Source organism: Lagopus leucura, unplaced genomic scaffold, assembly GCF_019238085.1.
Source record: "Lagopus leucura isolate 7727_CA_CO unplaced genomic scaffold, USGS_WTPT01 Super-Scaffold_739, whole genome shotgun sequence".
Taxonomy (NCBI): Eukaryota; Metazoa; Chordata; class Aves; order Galliformes; family Phasianidae; genus Lagopus; species Lagopus leucura.
In genome coordinates this window covers 5,392,017-5,415,533 of record NW_024962255.1, presented here as the reverse complement: position 1 = coordinate 5,415,533, position 23,517 = coordinate 5,392,017, and the positions used below count along the sequence as shown (strand labels likewise).

The 23,517-nt window shown below is 36.5% G+C and overlaps 1 protein-coding gene across 1 annotated transcript in view; it reads left to right on the top strand.

Annotated features, from left to right (window-relative positions):
- BMPR1A (bone morphogenetic protein receptor type 1A) overlaps window positions 1-22,550 on the top strand; it is a 79,711-nt gene extending 57,161 nt beyond the window's left edge. The window contains exons 4-13 of the mRNA XM_042862730.1: window positions 6,766-6,928; window positions 8,463-8,565; window positions 9,993-10,092; window positions 12,456-12,555; window positions 13,349-13,493; window positions 14,135-14,327; window positions 14,701-14,998; window positions 15,776-15,951; window positions 16,705-16,835; window positions 17,922-22,550. Of these exons, the coding sequence (XP_042718664.1) occupies window positions 6,766-6,928; window positions 8,463-8,565; window positions 9,993-10,092; window positions 12,456-12,555; window positions 13,349-13,493; window positions 14,135-14,327; window positions 14,701-14,998; window positions 15,776-15,951; window positions 16,705-16,835; window positions 17,922-18,047 (1,535 nt within the window). The 3' untranslated portion in view covers window positions 18,048-22,550. The remainder of the gene's footprint in view (window positions 1-6,765; window positions 6,929-8,462; window positions 8,566-9,992; window positions 10,093-12,455; window positions 12,556-13,348; window positions 13,494-14,134; window positions 14,328-14,700; window positions 14,999-15,775; window positions 15,952-16,704; window positions 16,836-17,921) is intronic.
- The last annotated feature ends 967 nt before the right edge of the window (window positions 22,551-23,517 follow it).

Below are 23,517 nucleotides of genomic sequence, written 5' to 3'. Positions count from 1 at the left end.
AGTATTATCTTAGGAAAGAGGATTGCATCTTCTTTTTAGCTTATGGAACACTGCCCTGGTTGAGAAATGATCAGAAATGGATGTGAATAGCAGAGGATTAAATTTAATAGCCTTTATTTGAGGCACAAACCATTTCTGTATTTCTTTTCTCATTGTGGAAGACCTTTACAATATCATCATAGATGTAACTTAGTCTCCATTCACTACTGCTTTACATAGACAACCAGCTACTTTTGCTTATCTTAGGCAAGAATTCATCACCTTCAACTACAATTAAGCACTGTAGTAAATGAGTATTTGTCTTACTGCTAGTGCGGGTTTTCAGTTCACAGAACCAGTTTTACTTCAGAGTAGCATTCCTTGTTTTATACAGTACCATAATGAGCAGAACTAATCAAAGTATGCAATGGGCTGTTTAAGTAGCTTCAAGTATACTTAAAAATGTTCTCCTAAATTTTAAACTTGGATATAATTATAATGTAATATTAGACACCTAATTCATCACGTTTTTGTATGTTCCTCAGGCACACTGCGGAACACCAGTATAGTAGATCATCTAAATTAGTTAACAAAAAAATTGCATTCAATATATATGAAGAAAATTTTATTGAAACTTAAATTTTAAAACCTTCTTCAGTATTAAGACTTAAAGTTGGTACTGTCAATTAGTGAACAGAAAATAAATCTGTTCATGTTTGTTTTCAGTATCATGCTTCCTGTTATTTGTATGGTCAAGAGATCTATGTCCAGGTGGAGACTGGTTGTGACTGGTGTTCCCTAGGGGGTCAGTCTTGGGAGTGGTGCTCTTTAATATCTTTATCAACTAGCTAGAATGGTTGTATCAAGTGCACCCTAAGCAAGTTTGCTGATGACACCAAGCTGAGCAGTGCAGCTGACACAATAGAATGAAGGGATGCCATCCAGAGGGACCTGGGCAAGCTCAGTAAGTGGGGATGTGAAAATCTAATGAGGTTTAACAAGACCAAGTGCAAGGTGTTGCATTTGGGTCAGGGCAGTCTCGGATGGGCACAGGATAGGAGAAGAACTTATCAAGAGCAGCCCTGCACAGAGGAACTTGGGGATCCTGGTAGACAAAAGGCTGAACGTGATCCAGCAGTGTGTGCTTGCAACCCAGAAAGGCCAACTGCATCCTGGACTGCATTAAAAGAGTGGCTAGTAGGGAGAGGGAGGGGGTTGTCCCCCTCTGCTCTGCCCTTGTGAAGCCCCATCAGAAGTATCGTGTCCAAGCCTAGGGTCCCCCGTGAAGGAAAAACATGGAGCTGTTTGAGGAGGTCCAGAGGAGGGCCACAAAGATGCTCACTGGGCTGGAGCACCTCTTTTGTGAAGAAAGATTGAGGAATTTGGGCTCAGTTAGCTTGGAGAAGTATCTGGGGAGACCTCACTGCAGCCTTCTAGTGCTTGAAAGGGGCTTATAAGCAGGAGGGGGGCTGACTTTCAATGTGGTCTGATAGTGATAAGAAAAGGGGGTATGGCTTTAAACTAAAAGAGGGGAGATTTAGGTTAGCTGTTAGGCAGAATTTTTCTTATTCCGAGGATGGTGAAGTACTGGAACAGATTTCCCACAGGAATTGTGGACACCTTGTCTCTGGAGGTATTCAAAGCCAAGCTGGATGGGGGGCCCTGGGCAGCCTGATCTGGTAGGTGACAGTTGCCCATGGCAGGGGGCTTGGAACTGTGTGATCTTTATGATCCTTTCCAACCTAAGCCATTCTAAGATTGAAAATTATTGTGTTGAAAATAGTTTATTGAACTTTAATGCGCTTTATGAATTTCATGTTTTGTGTTTAAGTTCAGTAACTAACCTGAAAAAATCTGTATGTTCTAAAATCTGCAGAAGGAACTTGATTTTTCAGGGTCTGATTTATTGCTTAGGAACGTCATATTTCTGTTTACCTGTGTTCTTCCCAACTCATGGTTCCATATATCTTTAAAACATTGGCAGCAAACTTGTTAAATTATTGTCAATTAAAACTTGTTAAATTATTGGTAAATATTTCTTCTGATTAAGTTACTTCAATGGATTATGAAGAGAGTATATATATCTGTATCTTACTTATGCTAAATTTGAGATTAACTTTGTTTTTCAAAAGTACTCTTAATGTAAGCTGTAATGCAGTTAAACTATGTGGCATACCTCCTGGGGCAGCCAGAGGGTGGCAGTGAAGGGTTTTAAACAAGCAGTCTGGGAACTTCTGATTTTTGTTGTTGTTTTTGTTTTGTTGTCATTGTTTGTTTTTTAAGGAACCAGTTCTGCTAGGTGGAGCTGCCTATAACATGCCTGGCCTTCAGAGATCACACTCTTGACACATTTATTTAAAAAAAAAAAAAAAAAAAAGGCAGCTCTATAGAAACTTAAAGATTAAAAATACCAGAATGCAGAGCTCATAGAAGTATTGAAGATACTTTATTTGTACCCATAACACTAATTTTCTGTGTTACTGTGTTTTTAATGGAAAGTGCTGTTATTTTGTTCAATCTGTGCCCATTACACCAAGGTTTGTATACAGTACATCTTGGAAACTTCTCATCAGTAGAATGGTGACAGGCCTTGGCTGTAATATCTCCTTTTTTCTAAGGAAGACCTATTTAACATAAGAGGTATTTAGAGTACTATAGTTCTGTTAGGAAAAATCCCTTTTAAGGATAATTTATTTTGGAATGAAAGTGTTTTCATGTATAATGTCAGTATAAACTAGAGGAAAGTGATACTATTATGAATTCATTAGAAAACTTCTGAACAACTTGAGTGGACTACCTGGACTTGTGCAAAGCATTGGATACTGGTTTGCATGGCGTTCTGGTCACCAAAATGGAGGAAAATGGATGTGATGGATGGACCACTCTCTGGATAAGGAATTGGCTGGATGGTTGCACTCAGAGAGTTGTGGTCAGTGGCTTGATGTCCAAGTGAAGATTGGTGGTGTTGGGAGCAATGCTATTTAACATCTTTGTAGGCAGCATGGACAATGGGATTGAGTGCACCCTCAGCAAGTTTTCAGGTGACACCAAGTGAGTGGTGCAGTTGACACACTAGAGGGAAGAGGTGCTATCCAAAGGGACCTGGACAGACTTGAGAGGTGGGTCCATGCCAACCTCATCATATTCAACAAGACCAAGGGTCAGGGCAGAGAGCAGCCCTGAGGAGAAAGATTTGGGAGTGTCAATTGATGAAAGATTGAACACAAGCCAGCAGTGTGCACTTGCAGCTAGAAGGCAAACCGTATCTTGGGTTGCATCAAGAGAAGTGTGACCAGCAGGTGGAGGGAGGTGATTTTGCCCCTTTTACTTTGCTCTAGTGAGGCCTGGATACTGTGTCCAGTTCTGGAGCCTCCAGCACAGAAAGGGTATGGAGTTGTTGGAACAGGTCCAGAGGAGGGCCATGAAGATTATCGGAGTGTTGGAGCACCTCCTGTACAAGGACAGGCTGAGACAGCTGTGGCTCTTCGGCCTGGAGAAGGAAGGCTCCAAGGAGACCATACAGCAGTCTTCCAGTACTTGAAGGGGGCCTACAGGAAAGATGGGGAAGGACTTTTTATAAGGGGAGGTAGCGACAGGGTGAGTCGAGGGTGAGGGGAAATGATTATAAAGTGGAAGAGGGTAGATTGAGACTAGATATTAGGAAGAAATTGTTTACTGTGAAAGTGGAACAGGTTGACCAGTGAGGTTGTGAATGCCACCTCCCTGGAAGCATTCAAAGCCAGGCTGGATGTGACTTTGAGCAACATGATCTAGAGGGTGATGTCCCTGCCTATAGCAGGGGAGTTGGAACTAGATGATCTTAAATGTCCCTTCCAACCCAAACTGTTCTATGATTCTCTGAATTCAGTAACTAGTTCTAGCATTACAGCTTGATTTGTGGAGGATAGTTGATTATGAAATCACAGGCATAATTTTGGTTGAAGTAAACACAGAACATATGAGGCAATGGTATGGAGGAAATGCTAAACTGTTGGCTTGAAGTTTCATCAGCTTCTCTGTGGTTGTGTGAGAATGTTTGAGCTCACCAGCACTGACATTTGGTTCTGGCTGTGACCTTCCAGCCAGTTCCTTATCTACTGAATAGTCCACCCTTCAAATCTATTTCCCTTCAGTTCAGAGATAAGGATGTTGTGGGGTGACCATGTCAAAGGCTATGCAGAAATCCAGGTAGATGACATCAGTTACCTTCTGTTGCCGTCACTCCATCATACAAAGCCACTAGATTGGTCAGGAACAGCGTTCCCTTGGTGAAGCCATGCTGGCTGTTTTGGATCACCTGCTCATCTTTCGTGTGCCTTGACATGCCTTTCAGGAGGATCTGCTCTATGATCTTTCTAGGCACAGAAGTGAGGCTCATCGGCCTGTAGTTCCCTTCCTCCCTTTCTTGTAAATAGGAATGACGTTTCCCGCTTTTCACAAATCTTGCTATATAAATCATCCCTAAAGAATTAAGAGGAAAAATGTATTTTATTTTTATTATTTTGTATTTATGAAAGACTGGTAGACACTAGTCTTCCTGCAGCGTTAGTTTAGGAAAAATAATACTGCTTGAAAAATGCCAGACAGGGCTTAAAATTTAGATGGCACCTTTACACTGGCAGGGAAAATGAAAACTGTCCTTCGATAATTTATAGATATTTCTGTCAAAAAGTTCTGGGGAACTATATGGTTATGTTAGCCTGAACCTATTACAAATTGCAGTTTCATATTTTGTTTATTCTCATAAGAGCTGGGAGCAGCCCTACATTAATGGGCTTGATATCTTCTAACAAACTGAAAAAATGCCTTTAATGTGCAGAGTAGGAAGATGGATGAGTGTCTGTGAGATGTAGGTCGTAAAGTGTTCAGACTTCGAACATGTGGAATTTCCCTGAAGATATAAGGGGTTTTACAATATTAACTATTTAGTTCCTAAATTAGGGAAATATATCTTGGTAGTTGGACAAAATAAGAAGGAAAAATAATATTTGTGTTTATGCAGTGGCTTTTCCTTCAAGTAAATAGTAAGTAGAATTATCGTTTCTCTGAGCAGGTCAGGATTTCTCAGAAGTGAGAACAGTGTTGTGTAACATCTGCAGCACGGTATTAAAATGAACTTACAGTTTTTGCTGGGCTGAAAACTATAGAAAGAGAGAAAGGACAGATGTGGATGAGTGGGCACTTGAGAAGTGCAGAATTCCTTTTGATTAAATCTGAAATACCTGTTGCGCAAGTAAAGGTGGTGTGCATGGATGTTGCTGAAGTACTGTTGAAAACTGTTTCAAATAAAACATGGCTAAGTGATCTGAGTTTTTAGGTAGAATAGGGAGGTACTCTTAATTGTATCTGAAGAAGATTCACTTACAGTGAAATAGCTGAGTTGGGGCTGCGCTCCCTACTATATTTAGAACATATTTAGATATTTAGAACACTACTATTCACGCATTTTGACAATGGATGTTAGAACAGAGTCGTGCAGAAAGTGATAGCTTCACGTTTTACCAGTCTTCTTTGCACATCTCTCAGCCACAGTGCAACATTAGAGTAACGTCTTCATTTCTCTACAGTTAGTGGTCTAGGAGTTCACCAAGAAGCCCCAAGAATCTGTTATGAAACCATGAGCTTCCTCCAAAATGTTTTATTCCACGATACGTTGAAAGTGTTCATTGTGACAGACCTTTTTGAGAGGTACTGAGGTACTTGCACTTGCTGGGTTGTAACTGATTTTTTAAAAGCTTCCATCAGTATGAATTGGCTGCTCTTTTCTATTACACAGTAAGCATCTCACACAGATTGGCTGTAAATTTGGTCAGTGCAGGTGAGTCTGTTCACAGTTCTTCTGATTTTGTTTGGCTTACGCTTTGAGGACTTAAAATACCAAGAATAGTGTTGGGGCAACTCTTGGAAAAAGTTTTTTTCATGGTGATGTTACATGCAGTAGAGCTGAAGGAAACGGATGAAGATCATGTCTCATAGTGGTCACAAAGCATATTCCAAATGAGGTAGTTCCAGTTTTTTTTTTCTGGATGTTCTTCCTCAGAAGACAGATGATGTTTTTCTTATGAATTCCTACATTCAGAAATGCACTTTCATAATACAAAGTAGAGTAAATGATGCTCAAGTCTACTAATGCCAAGCAACTGAAGGCTACTTGGGAACATTATTTAGCCCTATTTTTGTTCTCTGAAAGCTCATTTGTGAAAATGTTCATGTCATTTATGGAAATCTAATTTGCAAACAAGATTTACCTTAGCTCTGTTTTGAAGTACTAATGCATGCAGAGATCAAAAAAACCCAAGAGATTCTGGAGTTATTAATGCTCTTCTGTGAGACCGTGAGTCCATAAAAAATGACTTCAGTTCAGAGAATTACAAAATTGCATATTAAGTGTGTTTGGTCATGCATAAAATTATGCTGTTGTGGTTACCCAGCAGCCAGCCTCTTGGCTTTCTGAGCACAGGAATGAGAAAGGCTTTCTGCAGAAAATTCTTACCAGCCTTGCATTACTACTTTTCTGCCCCACCTCAAAAAGGAAAAATATCCTGTTTATATTGATTGTGGCTAAGATTGTGATTTGCTGCTCAGAAACAAAATATAAGCTAGATGTTTCTAGAATAGAATGTTTAACTCGAAGTTGTGTCATTCTCAGGTTCTAATATCTTGTATAATGCAGTTACATGATAATAAAAGCTTTCTGTTGTAGCAGATTTTTCTCTGAAATTCCTAACCAGTTCTCAGAGTTGCAGAAAATACATATTCTTTTATTTTTATTGTTTAAATGTCTAGGACAAAATCTAGACAGCATGCTCCATGGCACAGGAATGAAGACAAATCCTGACCAAAAGAAACAAGGAAATGGGGTAACACTTGCTCCAGAAGACACCTTACCATTTCTTAAGTGCTACTGCTCAGGACATTGTCCAGATGATGCTATTAATAACACATGCATGTAAGTATTGTACACAGGACAAAACAGGCTCTTTGAGGAGGCTTTTTGCTCATGAGAGCGTGAAGTATCTCTACTGTGCTGAATCAGGCTCTGTCAGGTGATTTGGTTGTAATTCAGTGGTGCTGTGAAAAGCTGAGAGCTAAAATCCACAGTCGTCTGTAAATAAACAATGCTGCTTTTACTAGAACCATTTGCAACGAGTCATTTTGCCCCAGCAACTGCTTGGAAAAACAGAGTTTTTAAGTGACCTGTAGCATTTTAGAACTGGGTAAACATTAAATAATGAAAATCTAAACCTTCTGTTTTGATTATATTGCCTGTTACTGTCAAATATTTTTTCAGTTTAAAAAAAAAAAAAAAAAAAAAGAGTTTGTGTTACATGTGCATTTACTGAGTATTTTTCATGTTATATTTTAAGGTATAGAGATGGGTGAGGGAAAGACAGGCTTTAAAAAAGTTTTTGAACATAGGAGCAGCTGGGTAGCTTTAACTTGGATAAGGCACAGGTATCTTACAAGGATCATTGATTGTATGCCCCCTTAGGATGTTTGATGTTTTTACTTTCATTTCTTTGATTGTTCCTGACTCTTTGTTCTCTGTTTTTTCATTCACCTTTCCATCTTTAAAGAAACGTGGAAACTCGTCCTTAAGAACTGATCTAAAGATAGATCATAGCAAGTATTGTGCTTTCTAATGAAATTTGACTATTTACAATATTAAGAGCCTCTAAAGCTGTTGCTTGGCATATAATGTAGCTTTTATGGATCAAATCTTGATAATGCATTCTGAAACATAAATTCACATAGTATTTTAGAAACATAGTTCTCCAGCTAGAAAATGTTCATAGATCACTCAGATTTTTTTATCTCTAAATTCCCTTACTGCTTTTCTTTTGCTTTTTATCGCCCTCTACTGTATAAAGTCAATGTAGGCCTTCATTATTATTTTTTTTTCCATCTGAAGTGACTAATGGGAATAAAACAATTATTCTGAAATAACACTGTTCATTTCTTTACCTTAATTTAAACACTCCTATTCAGAAACTGGTTGTGAGTGTTCTGCTCAGAGTTACATTTTGGATGCTGTTTGTATGTTGTTTACTCTTTGGTAGTGTCTTTCATTGAAGGAGCTTCACAGAAGAGACATAGGAATTTGGGGGTTTTGTTGTTTGGGTTTTTTTTTAAACATATAAATTTGTAAACCAGTGAGCTTGCTTGGTCTCATCTCTGCACAATCCACGTTCCTCAGTTGTTTCTGAACAACTGTCTGTGTGATTGGTTTAAAAATAAATAAATAGTTGGGGAAAATTGGAGTGTAAAGGCAGAAATTTGAGAGGAAATATCCCTGCAGTCTTTTATTTGAAAATACTGGGAGAGGGGAGAAGGAATGGTGATCTCAAACTGTGTGGTAGCCACTACTACAGACAGTTATTTTTGTTTTAGAAACTGCAATGCTTGATTAATTCATAGTCGTCTAATGCTGCATATCAGACAGCAAACAGGTTGGTAAAACACATCTAATTTGTTTATTCCAGAACTAATGGGCATTGCTTTGCTATCATTGAGGAAGATGAACATGGGGAACCAACACTTGCTTCTGGCTGCATGAAGTATGAAGGTTCAGACTTCCAATGCAAGGTAAAAAGGAGACACTGTTAAAATTGGAAATATCCATGGAGTTTATTTAGGAAAACTGCATAAGTAACTTAAATCTCTGTAATTTGACTGCAGTCGTAATGCTTTACATGTTGCTGTTCCACTGAGGAGATTGGGATTCTTTATGGGTTTTTGAGCAAAGATTAGAGTAAAATCCAGGCTTTTTAGAGCTCCCTGCAAGTAGTTCCAATTTGGTGACAAAATGAACAGAGGACAACAACCTTTTACTTCTATCAGCTGTTTCTTTAGTTGAAGAAGCAATTCTTTAGTAAAACTAATTGATCCAGGGAGCTTGTTATAGTTTGGGATTTCTTGATTGTCTGAATTTGTAACTTCTTGTTTTCTTCAGTTCATTTGACTGGAGAGTACTAACCTTAAGCATCTATGTCCACAGGTTACAAGAGTTCCCTTAAAGTTAGATGAACACAATTTAGCAAATGTCTATATTCTGTTAGATACATAGCTTTTTTCCTTATCAGAGAGGTTATTTATAATTAGTTGCATATAACTTGCTTTCAATTTGAACTGCTGTGTTTAAATAGAGCAAAGCCTATAGAACTCCTTATCTGTTACAGAAATAGGAACTGAAAATGCAGCTAATAGAGCAGGGATTTGTTTAGAAGAAGGGGATATAGCATTAGCTGAGGAACTGCCTTTTTCCTTTGTCACATTCCTTATGTTAAACAAAGCTGATAGAGATAATCACCAGCTGTATTGCGCTTTTTAATTTTTTTTATTTATTTTATTTTTGCCAAAATGCTATCTCTGTTTTGAATACTCAGAATATCTTTCTTGTAAGCACTCTTGACTCCAGTAACAGAGGTGAAAGTTTAACATTACTGCAAATCAGACCTGAGGTATCACGATGACCTGCTGAAATTGTTCTTCTGTTTGTAGTAGTGTCTTACCTTCAGGTTAGGTTACATGCTATTCCATCTTTTATATATTGTTCTGAAAGTGTTCTCGAAGCAAATAGTGCTTCTATAGTGAATGCAGTTGAAATTTCTAAAGCAGTTGGCTTTTCTGTCATAAGAGTAATATTTATTTAATATATATTAACTGCTGTTGGCTAACCTTAAAAATTCTACAGTATATGAAATAGCCAGCTAAATTGCATGTATTTATTTTTGTGCTGTAATGTGAAAAAGAAGCAATACACTTGTTTAACATTTGCACCCAAAGAAATTAGATGGTACTTTTCTACCACTGTAAAGGTCTCATGCATTAAATGATGGAGTTGAACTGTTTTCTACTGGGATTTTTTTGTTTGTTTGTTTGTGTTTTTAAATTAAGATGACCTAAACTTTTGTTTCTGCTGAGTTGTATCAGTAGTATCCAGTATCCAAGTATCCAGTGCTTGTCCTAGCTGGTCACTTCAGAATCTGAATGTTCCAATTTTCCTTCAACAGGACTCACCAAAAGCACAATTACGTCGGACGATTGAGTGCTGTCGGACTGACTTCTGCAATCAGGATTTACAGCCAACATTACCACCGCTCGATAGTACAGGTAAACAGCTCCTAAGCGTTCACATTGCTGCTGCTATTGTGTGTGTTCTCTGCTTCTTGATCAACACAAGGAGAAAACGTAATAACAATATTGCAGTAGTGTGGTGTTTTTTTTTTTTCCTAAAGTCATTTTGATTTGAAGCTCTTTATTATTCTTCACTCTTTATTTCTAGTTTTCTGGCATTTCAAAGCTAAGTTTGTTTCTCCACAGTCACGATATTTTTACTCTTAGCTTATTCACTTATATCTTGATCTGCATGTGATCTTCTGATCTGTTTATTTACATTAAGATTCCAACAACCCTTCTCTTCTTTAGACTGAGCAGTCCCAATTCCCCCAGCCTATTTTCACAGGAGAGGTGCATCAGTCCCTTCAGCATCTTTGTAGCCCTTTGCTGGACTTTCTCTGTGATGTCCATGGTGTCTCTCCTGTGAGCATGGAGCCCAGAACTGTTCTCAAAATGTGTCCAGTGCTGGACAGAGAACAATGGTCACCTCCCTTGGCTTATTGGCAATGCTCTGCCTAAAGCAGATGAGGACACAGGTAGACTTCTTTGTGGCAAAGGCACATTGCAGGCTCATGAATACAATTTTTTTCAAATTTTCAGTAACCTTATCATTCAAACTGTTTCCTCTAAACCAAAAGCAGTGGTGGTTTACAATGGTAACATTGGCTGCAAGCTGAAGTTTTAAAATGGAGATTTTTCACCTGACGCACAGTTCTCAAACTGTTCCATTCACAGAATCACAGAATGTCAGGAATTGGAAGGGATCATGGAAGATCATTTAGTCCCATCCCCCTGCTGGAGCAGGAACACCTACATTAGGTCACATAGGAGCATGTCCATGCAGTTTTTCAGTGTCTCCAGATAAGGAGACCCCTCTCTGGGCAGCCTGTTCCTGTGTTCTGTTACTGTGAAGAAGTATTTTTTTCACATTTATGTGTAAACTCCAATGTTCCAGCTTGCACCCGTTGGCCCTCGTCCTATCGTTGGGGATTTTTCGCATAAGCATTTGTGTTTATCTAACCTGATGGTGATTAATGACAATAATATGGCATTTCCTCATAGCTTTGATGGTCTGTTTTTTACACCTAAAATAGTCAGTATCTGGACTGCAATTGCTCTGCCTGTGGTTTGTTTTTTTTTTAAATAAATTAACTTTGTGTTAATGGATAAATGAATCTCATACTCTTGTAGATTGATCACTTCCCTCTTTTTCTGTGAACCAGCTACTTTTACCTCCGTTTTTAAGACTGCAAAAGCACATAAATTTCAAAGAATACTGAACACCTTAAAAATTCCTTATATATAATAATATATAATATATAATTATTAAAATATTATATATATATATAATATAATAAATTCCTTATTCTCTTGTGTATAATGTTGGACCCTAGATTCTGCTTAACTGTTTTTCTATTTAAATGAATTCCTATTATGTGTTGTCATCTCTAGTAAGTGTTTCCATTAGGGTAGCAGTGTAGATTCCTGAAATGCTCAGTAGCAATGGGAAGTTCTCAAGTAGGCTCTTTGTAATAATTTGCCAGCAATTAATCTTTTGACAGTTTTGTCAGTTCAGAATTTACGTAAGGGTCCCTGAGTGTATTAATCTGCTTATTTTATAAGTAAACAAGTCCTACTACAAAATTGACTTCTGTTGAGAACCTATGACACCCAAGGTACTATATCTCTTACTCATTCAATTCCACGAGTGTTTTGAATGATTAAATTTCAGTCAGTAGCTGTATTTGAAGAAATACAGTTTGTTCTCATGTCTGGATTCTATAATGATAGACCAAAACCCTAACAAAAAAAAAGATTAAAAAAAAAAAAAAATCCAACAATGTTACTGTGGTTACATTTTTATAATGAGTGAGTTGATTCTGATGCCATAATGTGCAAAAGATATGCACTAAATTTTTTTTATTATTAGCGTTGTGTTTTGTCATCTGTCAGTACTGAAACTTTATTACCTGCTTAATTTATCAGCAGTATTATAAATAACAATGATGACATCAGGAAATTCTAGGTAATTATCCTGTAGGTCTGTTTCATTGCTATGAAATGAAGTTTTATTGTGTTTCCATCACTTGCACATGCTTATGTGCGTACACAGGATATTTAAAGCCTTAATATGGCAAATGAAATGCAGTGCTTTGAAAGTCCTAAGAGAACTTTTGCTGTATAGTCTGCAAGATCTCTAGAGCTGTCACATTTTCTGGGACACTGTTTATGTCATCACTATGCAATTCTAAAGCGTTCAGTAGATGAAAAGGTAAAATCTGAATAAGCTGCATGTGCTCCACATATTTTATTAATGAACTACTTTGGAAATTATTTTTTTTTTTTTTTTTTAATAGATGGACTTTTTGATGGCAGCATTCGCTGGATGGCAGTCTTAATTTCTATGGCAGTCTGCATAATTGTCATGATCATCTTATTTAGCTGCTTTTGTTACAAGTAAGGAAAGCACTTCATTTATTGGTAACATTTTTCATTTCTCAAATGAGTGTAAATAGAGTAGTTTGCATTGCTATATAAAAATGAAATGTTCAGAACTTGGGACTAAGATTATTTTGATTCTTTATTCTAGGTACCAAGTGATTGTTGACAGTTTTATAAGCCATGTGTAGCTTTATTATAGCATTCAGTTAAGAGGATTATGTCAATTGTATATTTAAATCTTTGATCGTTTTGTTGATTAAATTTGTTGTCAGACTTACCTTTGCATAATATTTCTGCAAGCCTTAAGCAACAAGTTTTTTGACTTTCTGCTATTTTTAAATAATTTACTGCCTGAGCTATGGTAGCTGATACAAGTGCAGTTTAATGCCTGCTTTTGTCTGCTCCAGCTCTTAGATGGAGGTTAGCATCATTCTAACAGGTTCAGCAGCAATGTATGTGTCTGCCCCATCTGCCATGGTTCAAATTTCAGTCTTTTCCTCTAAGCCAAAAGCAGTGATGGTTTATACTGGTAACATTGGCTGCAAGCTGAATTTTTAAAATGCTGATTTTTCACCTGACACGCAATAAATTGCTGTGCCTCTGTACATAATACAAGTTTTTTGTGTTGAAAGAAAAAAAAACAATAAGAGCAAACCTCTGTAAGCTGCATTTCTGGATAAAATTGTGCAGTGAAATCTGCTTTTCTTAAGAAAACTTGTACTACTTGTATAGCTTTTTTCCTAGCTTACTACATAGTCTGAAGAAGTGTTTTGAAGCTCAACTTTTCTTCTACTCTTACTTTTTGCAGGCATTATTGTAAGTCAATGGCAAAGAGACACTGTTATAATCGTGACCTGGAACAAGATGAAGCATTTATTCCAGCTGGGGAGTCATTAAAAGACCTCATTGACCAGTCGCAGAGTTCTGGCAGTGGCTCAGGACTACCATTACTGGTAAATTGTAAACCCAAGATTTCCAACAGTGAACCTGTGTCCATTTACTATGAAATTTGGCTTAGTGCTTAATGCCTAGCTTATCCATTAATTATTTTTAATTTTGCAATTACTGTGGAAGATGAAAGAAAAACTGAAGTATGGAAGCTCATACTTGAAGTGTAAAAGCAGGTTAGCAGGTTATTTGTTAGGAAATCTGTTGCTATCAGCAAAATAGAGGGAGAAGATGGAAACACATTGAATGGATAACACACGTATGCAACTGAATGAATTCCCTTTTTTTCTCTGTCTACTATCTGATAAGTTGATTTGCTTTTTATTGGTTAATAGTTGTTTGCGTTTTTTTATTCAACATCATAGTTAATACTTGTATGAGAATTGGTAAGTGATAAGTGTATGATTCATAATCTAGAATCAAATAGAACGCATCTTACTTAAATAAGAAATTGTTCTGATTTCTTCCCTAGAGAAAACAACAAGTTTAAAATGAGAATTATGGAAAATAATATAGAACTAATTTTCCAATGAGATGAAAATCCAAAGTAACTAGGTTTGACAAGCTTCTTGCCCTAGGTGCCTTTGGTTCATTGCTGGAATTTACTCTTCTCCCTCACCCCTTCTTTTTTGTTCATTTTCTTCAGGTTCAGCGCACTATTGCCAAACAAATCCAGATGGTGAGGCAAGTTGGAAAGGGACGATATGGTGAAGTGTGGATGGGCAAATGGAGGGGTGAAAAAGTTGCAGTCAAAGTGTTTTTTACCACAGAAGAAGCCAGTTGGTTTCGAGAAACAGAGATTTACCAGACTGTTTTAATGCGTCACGAAAACATCCTTGGTAAGGAAACAGCACGGTGTTTGTTTGAGCTTATGTTAGAGTGAAGAAGGAGGAGCTCTTACTGAATGGGTTAAGGAGCATGTTGCTTCCTGTGTGAAATTATCTGGTGGCTGCCTCTTAATGTATACTAATAGAATACTATAAAAATAGTAATTCTTTATACTTTTGGTTGGAAACGTCTGCCATCTCTGTGCTGAAAGTCTGGAGTGGGGACCTCATACAGGAGAAATCTGAACTCTTGTGTTACCAGTGTTCAAAGGGGGAAAAGATATTCTGATGCAGTCTAAGGCAAGAAAGCTTTAAGAATTCTTAATGTGTTGCATGAAGAACTTACATGCAAACAATCAAAAGTTTGTTTTTATGTGTTTGATAGGTTTTATAGCTGCAGATATTAAAGGCACTGGATCCTGGACACAGCTTTACTTGATTACAGATTATCATGAAAATGGATCACTATATGATTTTCTGAAGTGCACTACACTAGACAACAGGGCTCTCCTCAAACTGGCATACTCTGCTGCATGTGGTCTGTGCCATCTACACACGGAAATCTATGGGACACAAGGCAAGCCTGCTATTGCACACAGGGACCTGAAAAGTAAAAACATTTTGATAAAGAAGAATGGGACATGCTGTATTGCTGACTTGGGTCTCGCAGTCAAGTTTAACAGGTAGATAAACAAATCTTCTGTAACAGGAAAAAAATTGGGTTCTTTCAATGCACCAGTTTAAGAAGGGAGACTGAGTTGTTTGGTTGCATTTTTTCGGGGATTTTTTTGTTGGTTTGTTTTGAGATTAAAATGTGATTAATCCTTGGAATGCTGGTAAGCATCAAGGTGAAAACAGGTTAAGAAGTGAATGAAGTGGAAAAAAACACAACAACCCTTATTTGTGGAAAGTCACAATATTTTTTTAGAGGAAAGGAAGAAAACTAATTTGTTACTCAAAACTGACCTTTCATGCTAACTGCTCCAGTTTTGTTATAAATTACCCCACGGAAAATATGAACAGTGTGAAAGGAGTTGAAACTAAATGATGAAAATAATACTGTAGTAGTAACATTGAAAATACTTCTTCCTTTAATTTTACAAGCTCAGTGAAACCTGAGATAAGTACTACACTAGAGCATGCAAGAAAGCATGTAAGCCTTTATGAGTAGTTTTCATTTGAGTTGCTGCCAAGTATATGCATCTCTGTAGTGGTTTTTAATTTTGTTTGTTACCAATGCAGTTAATGACTAACTTCCATACAGGTTTGTTTTGCCATGTTATGTTTTTCAGTGGTACAGTATAGTCCAAGTGTAAAATTGGGAAGGAAATAGATGAAAGAAAATAATTGGAAAATAAATGGGCGTTTTGGGGTGTAGTGATTGCATCCTTACACGTGCAGTTTCATACCGTGTTTTGTGACAGTCAGCAGTTTACTGACTTGTTAATGTTTTCCTGCAGTGACACAAATGAAGTTGACGTTCCCTTGAATACTAGAGTGGGAACAAAACGTTACATGGCTCCAGAGGTCCTAGATGAAAGCCTGAATAAAAACCATTTTCAGCCATACATCATGGCTGACATATACAGTTTTGGGCTGATAATTTGGGAAATGGCTCGACGCTGTGTCACAGGAGGTAAACTTCTATATATTCTGTATAAGATCTACAAGGACCTTTTTTCTCCTTAACCTTATATACTTTTCTTGAAAATAATGAAAGGAAATAATTGAACAAGCCTATTATCAACAGACTTGCCTTCTTTTAAAGCAGTACTAACTATCTGTCCAGCATATAAGCTGAAAACCACTGACCCTGAACCTTTTTGATTGTTAAAATTAAGAAGCTTAGGGGTTTTCTTCTCCTTTCTCAAAAAGCATAGTGTCGAGTCTTGGAGAGGTAGTGGGATACAGATGCACTGCAACTTTTAAAATGTAATTGCTGGGGTATTCTGATATAATTTATAGCATTTCTTATTCAGTGTTTTAGATATTCTTGTGACTTCTCCTTTCTTTCCTCTTCACTGTTCCTTTGTGACATTGTGGCATTTTTTCTGTTCTTCCAACTTTTGCTTTCTCCGTGTTTCTTTGTAGCTGAGATTGGAATAGAGGATGCCAAATTCTACAGTAGGTATTAAAATCAAAGGGACTGAAAGGAACTAGCATGACTTTTTAAACTTAATATTCATAACTACTGGAGTTCTACTTGTAAAAGATTGCTGTTATGAAGTTTTGGGCTTTTTGTTGCTGTATAATAGTGTGTTGGGTTTGATTTGGCATAAAGCTGTTTGGTTTTGCTCCGGGTTAAGGAAATCAGGGAGTAGAGACATGGATTTGTTTGTTGCTGTTGTTTTTTCTTAAATGGTGTTTAATCTTTCACATCTATCTCCAGGTATTGTTGAAGAGTATCAGTTGCCATACTATGACATGGTGCCAAATGATCCATCTTATGAAGACATGAGAGAAGTGGTGTGTGTCAAACGTCTGCGCCCAGTAGTATCTAACAGATGGAATAGTGATGAAGTGAGTATGCTGAAGGAAGAATTAATTCCATTTGTTCATCATTAAAGAAGGGTATTTTAGTTTTGAACATTAAGGCACTGACTGCCATCAGACATGCTGATATTTTAAACTTCACAGCAATGGTAGGATAAAAATCTGTTTGAAATAAACTCAAAATTCTATATTTTGATGTTAACTTTTGAGTAATCTGGGAATAAGACACCCTGAAATAGCATCCAAACATACGAGTGCTGCTCCAAATGATATCTTATATTTAGCTGATGGCATTTGGGAGTTTTAATTGAAGCGAAAGCCAATCAATTGTTTTTGTTTTTGTTTTCCTTACTGGTTTTACTAGTTTTAGTATGTATTGCCTACTGGTTTGTGATATTAAGTATTTTATTGAATATGAAGCAATTTGGTTGTATGTACATATTCAGAGTTCAGCTTTTTTTTTTTTTTTTTTTTTTTTTTACCCTGGAAGGTTATTAACAGGATCTTTACTTGTGAAGTGATTATTATGACAGGTGTATTTACTACTTGTTTCTGATTTCAAAAGGTATAACGTTTATACTGTGATGTAACTGAAATAATAAACAAAAATGTGTTTTTAAAGGGTCACGGCTTGAATGCAGTAAATAAGGCTTCACAATTTCATATAAAAGGCTACATATGCCATGCCCTTTTTTCCCCCAAATCTTAAATTTCTTTTAGGAATTCCCACTTTTCTCCTCAGTATTTTTGAGGGCAGGAGGAATTTCTGTCACTTAACTTGTTTCCTGTGAGAAAGTTATCTACATTTTCTCTGTTGTATGTGTGGATTTTTTTCTGCTTATTACTATCATTTATGTACTGACATTCTTGAGTTATAGCAACAAATTGTGGCAAAAAAATCCGTGAAACTTAAGAAATGCTTCAGTTAGTTTCAACAATTGTAGTACTAGGCAGTGGAGCTTAGGAGAAAGATCTCCATCAGCAGTTTTGCTGAAAATGTGTAAGTAGTTTGGGCTTAAGAGTGTTCTACTTTTAGCATGACAAATAACTGAAATTTTACACCTCAGATCTGTCTGTTGTTACAATACTTGTCCTTTGTTTCTTATTTAACAGTGTTTAAGAGCAATATTAAAATTAATGTCTGAATGCTGGGCTCACAATCCTGCTTCAAGACTCACGGCCTTGAGGATCAAGAAGACACTTGCCAAGATGGTGGAATCACAAGATGTAAAGATTTGACAAAGTAAACTGACATTGGACAGCAAAGCTGGACTCCTAGAACTTTTCACTCAAACCTGGGTGAGACCTATGTGGAAAGAGGAAATAACTGAGATTCAGTGTATTTTCTCACCACGCTTCTACAGGCTGCTAATCAAATCTTTCAGTACTTCATAGACTGTGATACTGAGAGACTCTCTACACTACGTGCTATGTATATGGACAGCCTTGATAAAATATGCATTTTGTTTTGGTATTAGCTGCATTGAGACTTCAGTCATACTTTGTGAGTCTCCAGTAAAACTCTGGGTACTGAATTGAATGTTTCGATTACAGTGCTTTCTGTGAAAGCCTAACAAGCTATTATGGATTCAACAGAGATGGAGAATATAAGCTTTTTATTTGCCTTCTACCTGATAAAACTTAGCCAATCCATACCAAGTTTTTGTGAAACAGCCTGTAGGTTATGAATCTGTTTGTGATGTTACTCAGTTTAACGGTTCCTTATGCATTTGTGTGTGCCAGAATTATTTTGCTGCCATTTGGAATTTAAATGAACAAAGTTTTATCGTCAGGGCTCTATTTTGTGACTTCACAATCGGAGATCTGCTACAGAATTGAATCCTTGCCATTAAGTGATCCTTGAAAAGTCACAGTTTTATTTCTATTCTTGTTTTGATCACAAGGAGAACTGCTAAAATGTGAACCATTTATAAATTAAGGAACGCCTGCCTGGTCTGTATAGTGCTTAAAACAATGTTCTTAGAGGCACAGATTGCCTTAGCCATCTCACTTACAGTAGGGTGGGCTCCATAATTTGATGAAATTTGGTACATTTTTCACAGTGCCACATGCAACTAGTGTTTTTACTGTAGGGTACTTCACATCTTAACAAAAAGACCTTTGTTGTGTTTTACTTTCCTTCCTTATTGGAACTCACTGGTAGGTGCCAGTCCTTCTCCTAACTTTTTTCCATACAGGAGGGAATTAATCAGCTGTAGAAGCATGCTTTCTCAATGTTTGACAAAACTAGACAGAAGGTAAGTTTTGGCAGACTTGAGAACCAGTCTAATTTAAAGACACAAAAGTAGGAGATTAGAGAATACAATAAAGGTTAGGACCTGGAAAACAGAATATGTAAACTATTGAAGATAAGATTCACAACGTGCTGAAGACTTGGAGCTGTGTTGCTCTGGTGTAAATGCAGGAGGTTATGTCTGTGGGCCACTTAGTGGACAATTGCAAAATTACAGAATTGAGAAAAGGTAAATCATTGGGTTTTTCAAGTTCTAGTCAGCTGTGTTTGGGAGGAATGACATAGAAAGATATTTTATGAAGATAAAAGGGATAAGTAGAGTTGCAATATTTGGTCCTGTTGTGCCAACTGGTTGGCGTGCACAAGAAACTGTAGTTGCCTCCTTTTCTCCTCCCATCCAGATGAGTTGGTTAAAAACCAGAACCCCTCTGTGAGGTTGCAGTAAGGCAGAATTATTTAATTATGGCTCCTTTGAAACTTCTAAGTCAGGAAACAGTACCATAAAGTTGAACCTTCAAGTCCATGAGTTGTCGGAAGAATGAAAACACAGTATTTGCAACCATTGAACCTATTTGATAATTTAAGTGCCTATAACTTTGTACTGTAAATCTTGTTCTAGATAACTTTAAAAAGGGAAGTTATTTATACAGTGTGTTTTGTGCTTTATTAAAAAAAATAATTAGTCCTATGTACATGTGTATAATTAGATACATTCACGCACACACACATATATGCCATAGTTGAGATTTGAAGAAAAAAGTTAGGAATAATATTAAAATTGAAGAAAATGTTAAAACATCAGGTTAATTTATGCAGATTATCTGTTGTCTGAAGGTGTGTACATGGAGATTGTTTTGATACATGTTTAAATTTCCCTTAAATACAACTGGTGAAAAAGTGTAATGCAGAACTAATGTGATTTGTGAACAACTACAACCTCCTAACATGTTATCTTTTCATTTTAATTCTGTAGTTTGCATAATGTAAATGGTCAGGCAAAAAGATAGCAGTATTTTTATTTTCTATTGTGATGTACAGACTTTATTTAATAGTGCTACAAATTTTATAGATAACTAGCTATTTTGAGGGACATTTCTTTTTTTTAACAATAAAGTCATTACTTTTGTTCAGTAATGCCTTTAAGTATTAATATGTACTCTGGCTGAAAAGTTCACAGATGTGTCAGCTATGATTTTAATTTATTTGAATATGGCAAAAGATACAATATAGTGCCACAGTGCTCATGGAAAAGGGCTTTTTAAAAGAAGGTTTCTCCGTCCACTGCCAAGAACTGTATGATGCGTTTGAAATTATTAACCATGTCTTTGCACATCATTTTTGCACAGGTAGCAGAAAAACATTGGGTATGAGCCAAAAACAGAAAAAAAGAAAACTTTTTTTTTTTTTTGGCTTTGCCTCTAGGATTTTTATCAGTAAGGAGAAATGTTTATCTAGGTATCCTGCTAGCTTAAACTTTCAGACTATGGAGATTTAGTTAAATTAACCCAGTCCATTTTAGAAATACTTTTGTTACTACTTTCAGAAGCTGTTACAGCATTGTAAGCTGTAAGTTTTGTAAAAATCAATTTCTCTCAAGCTTCAAGAAGCCGTCGATGACAGTATAAGCAAAACAAGAAAGTGAATTTCTGTAGTTTCTAATTATCTGCCTGTTTTCTCCTCTATTGTATAGGATTAACAAAGTAATAAGATGATGATCTTTGGTAGAAATCTTATAGACCTGAACTGATTTATGCATTCACTTAGACAAAGACGAGAATAAACTGCTGCAAAGATCTTCAATATTTGGGAGACAAAAATCCTTGATCCTGAAGATTAACCTGGATTTTTCAGCACTTCATTTTCCAGATTCATACTGAAACGTATGCTGCATGTGTCGTTTTCCCTAGTCATCAAGAGGAGCTGCTGGATCTTAAGTAATCCTTGATTCTCTGATATTCTAAAAAAGCCAGTTCCTAAAGGAGCTGTTTGCATGAAGCACTTCAGCACGCATCTACCTTCCGTGTGAAGTAAATCGCTGGAGCTCAAGTATGTCGATACTGATATTTTAGCCACCTTTCAGAAAGCTCTCAGCTCCAAGCCAGCCCATTAGTTATTATATAATGAAACAGACTCTTAGGCTAAGGTTTTGCTTTATGCAATACTGTAGAATTCAGAAGCCTTTAAGGGATAGAATAGATAATTGGGTTTGTCTGTTCACATGGGATAATAATCCTTTTTGGGTCAAAATTGTAAGGATTTGTCATCTAAAACAAGTCCCCCAAGTCTGACAAATATGATTTATGTATGCACATAAACATCAATAAAAATCAGAAGTGTGAAGTGCATGAGTGCATGTTGGGAGCGTGAAAACTGTGCCTTTGAATTTCTTAATTATTATTTTTTTTAATTTAACCTATTCCCTGTGATTTCAGTAATTTGGTAAATAATTTGAGTAACCTATATAATTACTATTGTCCAAATTACTTGCAAATTTCACAGGAAATATGATGCTCCTATTGTAAAATGTAGGCTTGTATTCTGAGTTCTGCTCAAAATGTAGTTTTTTCCTGAGTTTTGCTCAGGGAAAGGACACTTCCCAAAATGCATCACTTTTTCCTGATTATTTTCTTGGTGAGTCTGTCTTCAAGTATCGAATGAGATATAAAATGAATATTTTGTTACCTCCGTAGTGGTTTCAAATGAAATTTTAGATCTTGATCTGAATGACCATTTGAATGTGTTTTTAAAATGAAGCATTTGCATACATTTTGTCTACTCTATCCCCATAGCTTGTGTTTCAACAACCTGAAACGTTGGAGAAGCCAACGTAGTTAAAAAGTCGTCTTTGGCTTTAGAAGACCTATTAAAAGGGAAGTTAAGCATATCTTCCATCAACTATTAGGATGATACACTACTTCATCTTTCTTTTTGACGGTGCCTCTGAAATCAATAGGTTTTTATCTAGTGCCCACAGTCTTTGTTCTGAACAGGGAGTGATGTCTGAAAACAGCTGGCAATGTTGTATGGTGCAGTGCTTTATGGAGCCCTGGTGTGTTAGCTTTGTTTGGTGTAGCAGAAGTGGAGCACGCATTACTTCTAACTTGAGAACAAATCCAATGTAATTGTTGCATATTTTACCTTTGATTGCAGTTGCAAACACCCACACCATGTACTGACATTTGTGCTCTGACATGCCATGCCCAAAATAAAATGTATTATATTGTATACAAGATGAATAAATAACGTTGTAGCTAACTTAGAGAAGATGTAAATAAAAAAAAGAAAGAGTGGAACAAGGAAAACGGTCACACTCTTGTGTGTTATATGCCAGAAGTGTAGAATAATCCTTTAAAAATGTAACACACTAATGTATTTTGTACAGCATCTGCTTTAAAAGGTGCCTTATTGAGTTTACCATGAATTGCTTGTTCTGTACACAGATTATGTCCAATGTATCATTTTTAAGTAAATAACCTTATTTTAGTACACATTAGTGATGTGTTTTGTTACTATGAGGCTTTGTCTTAAAATGTAATGACTTGGAAATCATAATACTTGTGTTTTTTTCTGCAGCCCTTGAATAAGTCGTGAATGGCAACTTTGATTGCTCAGTGGAATCATGAATTACTTGATGCTTTATAGTCCTCTGCTTCTTGGTCTTAAGTTGAGCACAATGATAAAACCAGAGCTTCTTTGGTCTGGTTTTTTTTTTGTTTTTTTTTTTTTTTACTCTGCTTACAGTGAAACCAAAAGCAAATCAGAGTTGAGTAACTCTTTGAACATGTACGAGTTGACTACCTGCTGATTTTATCTATATAAATTTATCTCAGTGGGTCAAGCCAACTGAAAAAGGGAAAGAAAAATGGATGAGGGGTTCTTTTGTTGGCTCTTTGTGTGTGTGTGTGTATGTGTGTGTGTGTGTAGTAGTGTCCAAATCATGAAATTTAAGCTAATATGCTTCTCTGCTGTTGGTTACAAAATTATGCAGGTGTTTCTATACAACCTAGGTTTATGATGTTTTATGGTTCAAGTAAATGAAAAACAATCCAGGGGATACTTGGCTTTGAGTAGACAGTTGTCTAAAATCTCAGCATGTTTTTCGCGTTGCAGAAATGTGCCAGCTACTAAACTGCAGACAGTTCAGTTTCAGTTTGCAAGGAAGAAAAAGTAAGGTCAATTTTGAATCATTTTGTCTACGTAAAGGTATGTTTTGACCAGGAAGAATTTTGCTTTAGAGATAGCTTTTTACGATGTGTATAAGGGTTTCATGTCTGAGCATTACAAAAACAGTTAACCAGTATATTGTAAAAAACTTTTTTTCTTTGAAGTGATAATTTCACGTGTTAGATTTGTAGAATATTTTTTATCTGGTTTCAAACCTTTTTTTTTTGCACGTAATACCAGTAATTTACAGAGCCAGATTTGCTGCTCTTACGTTAGTATCTTGCAAGAGTA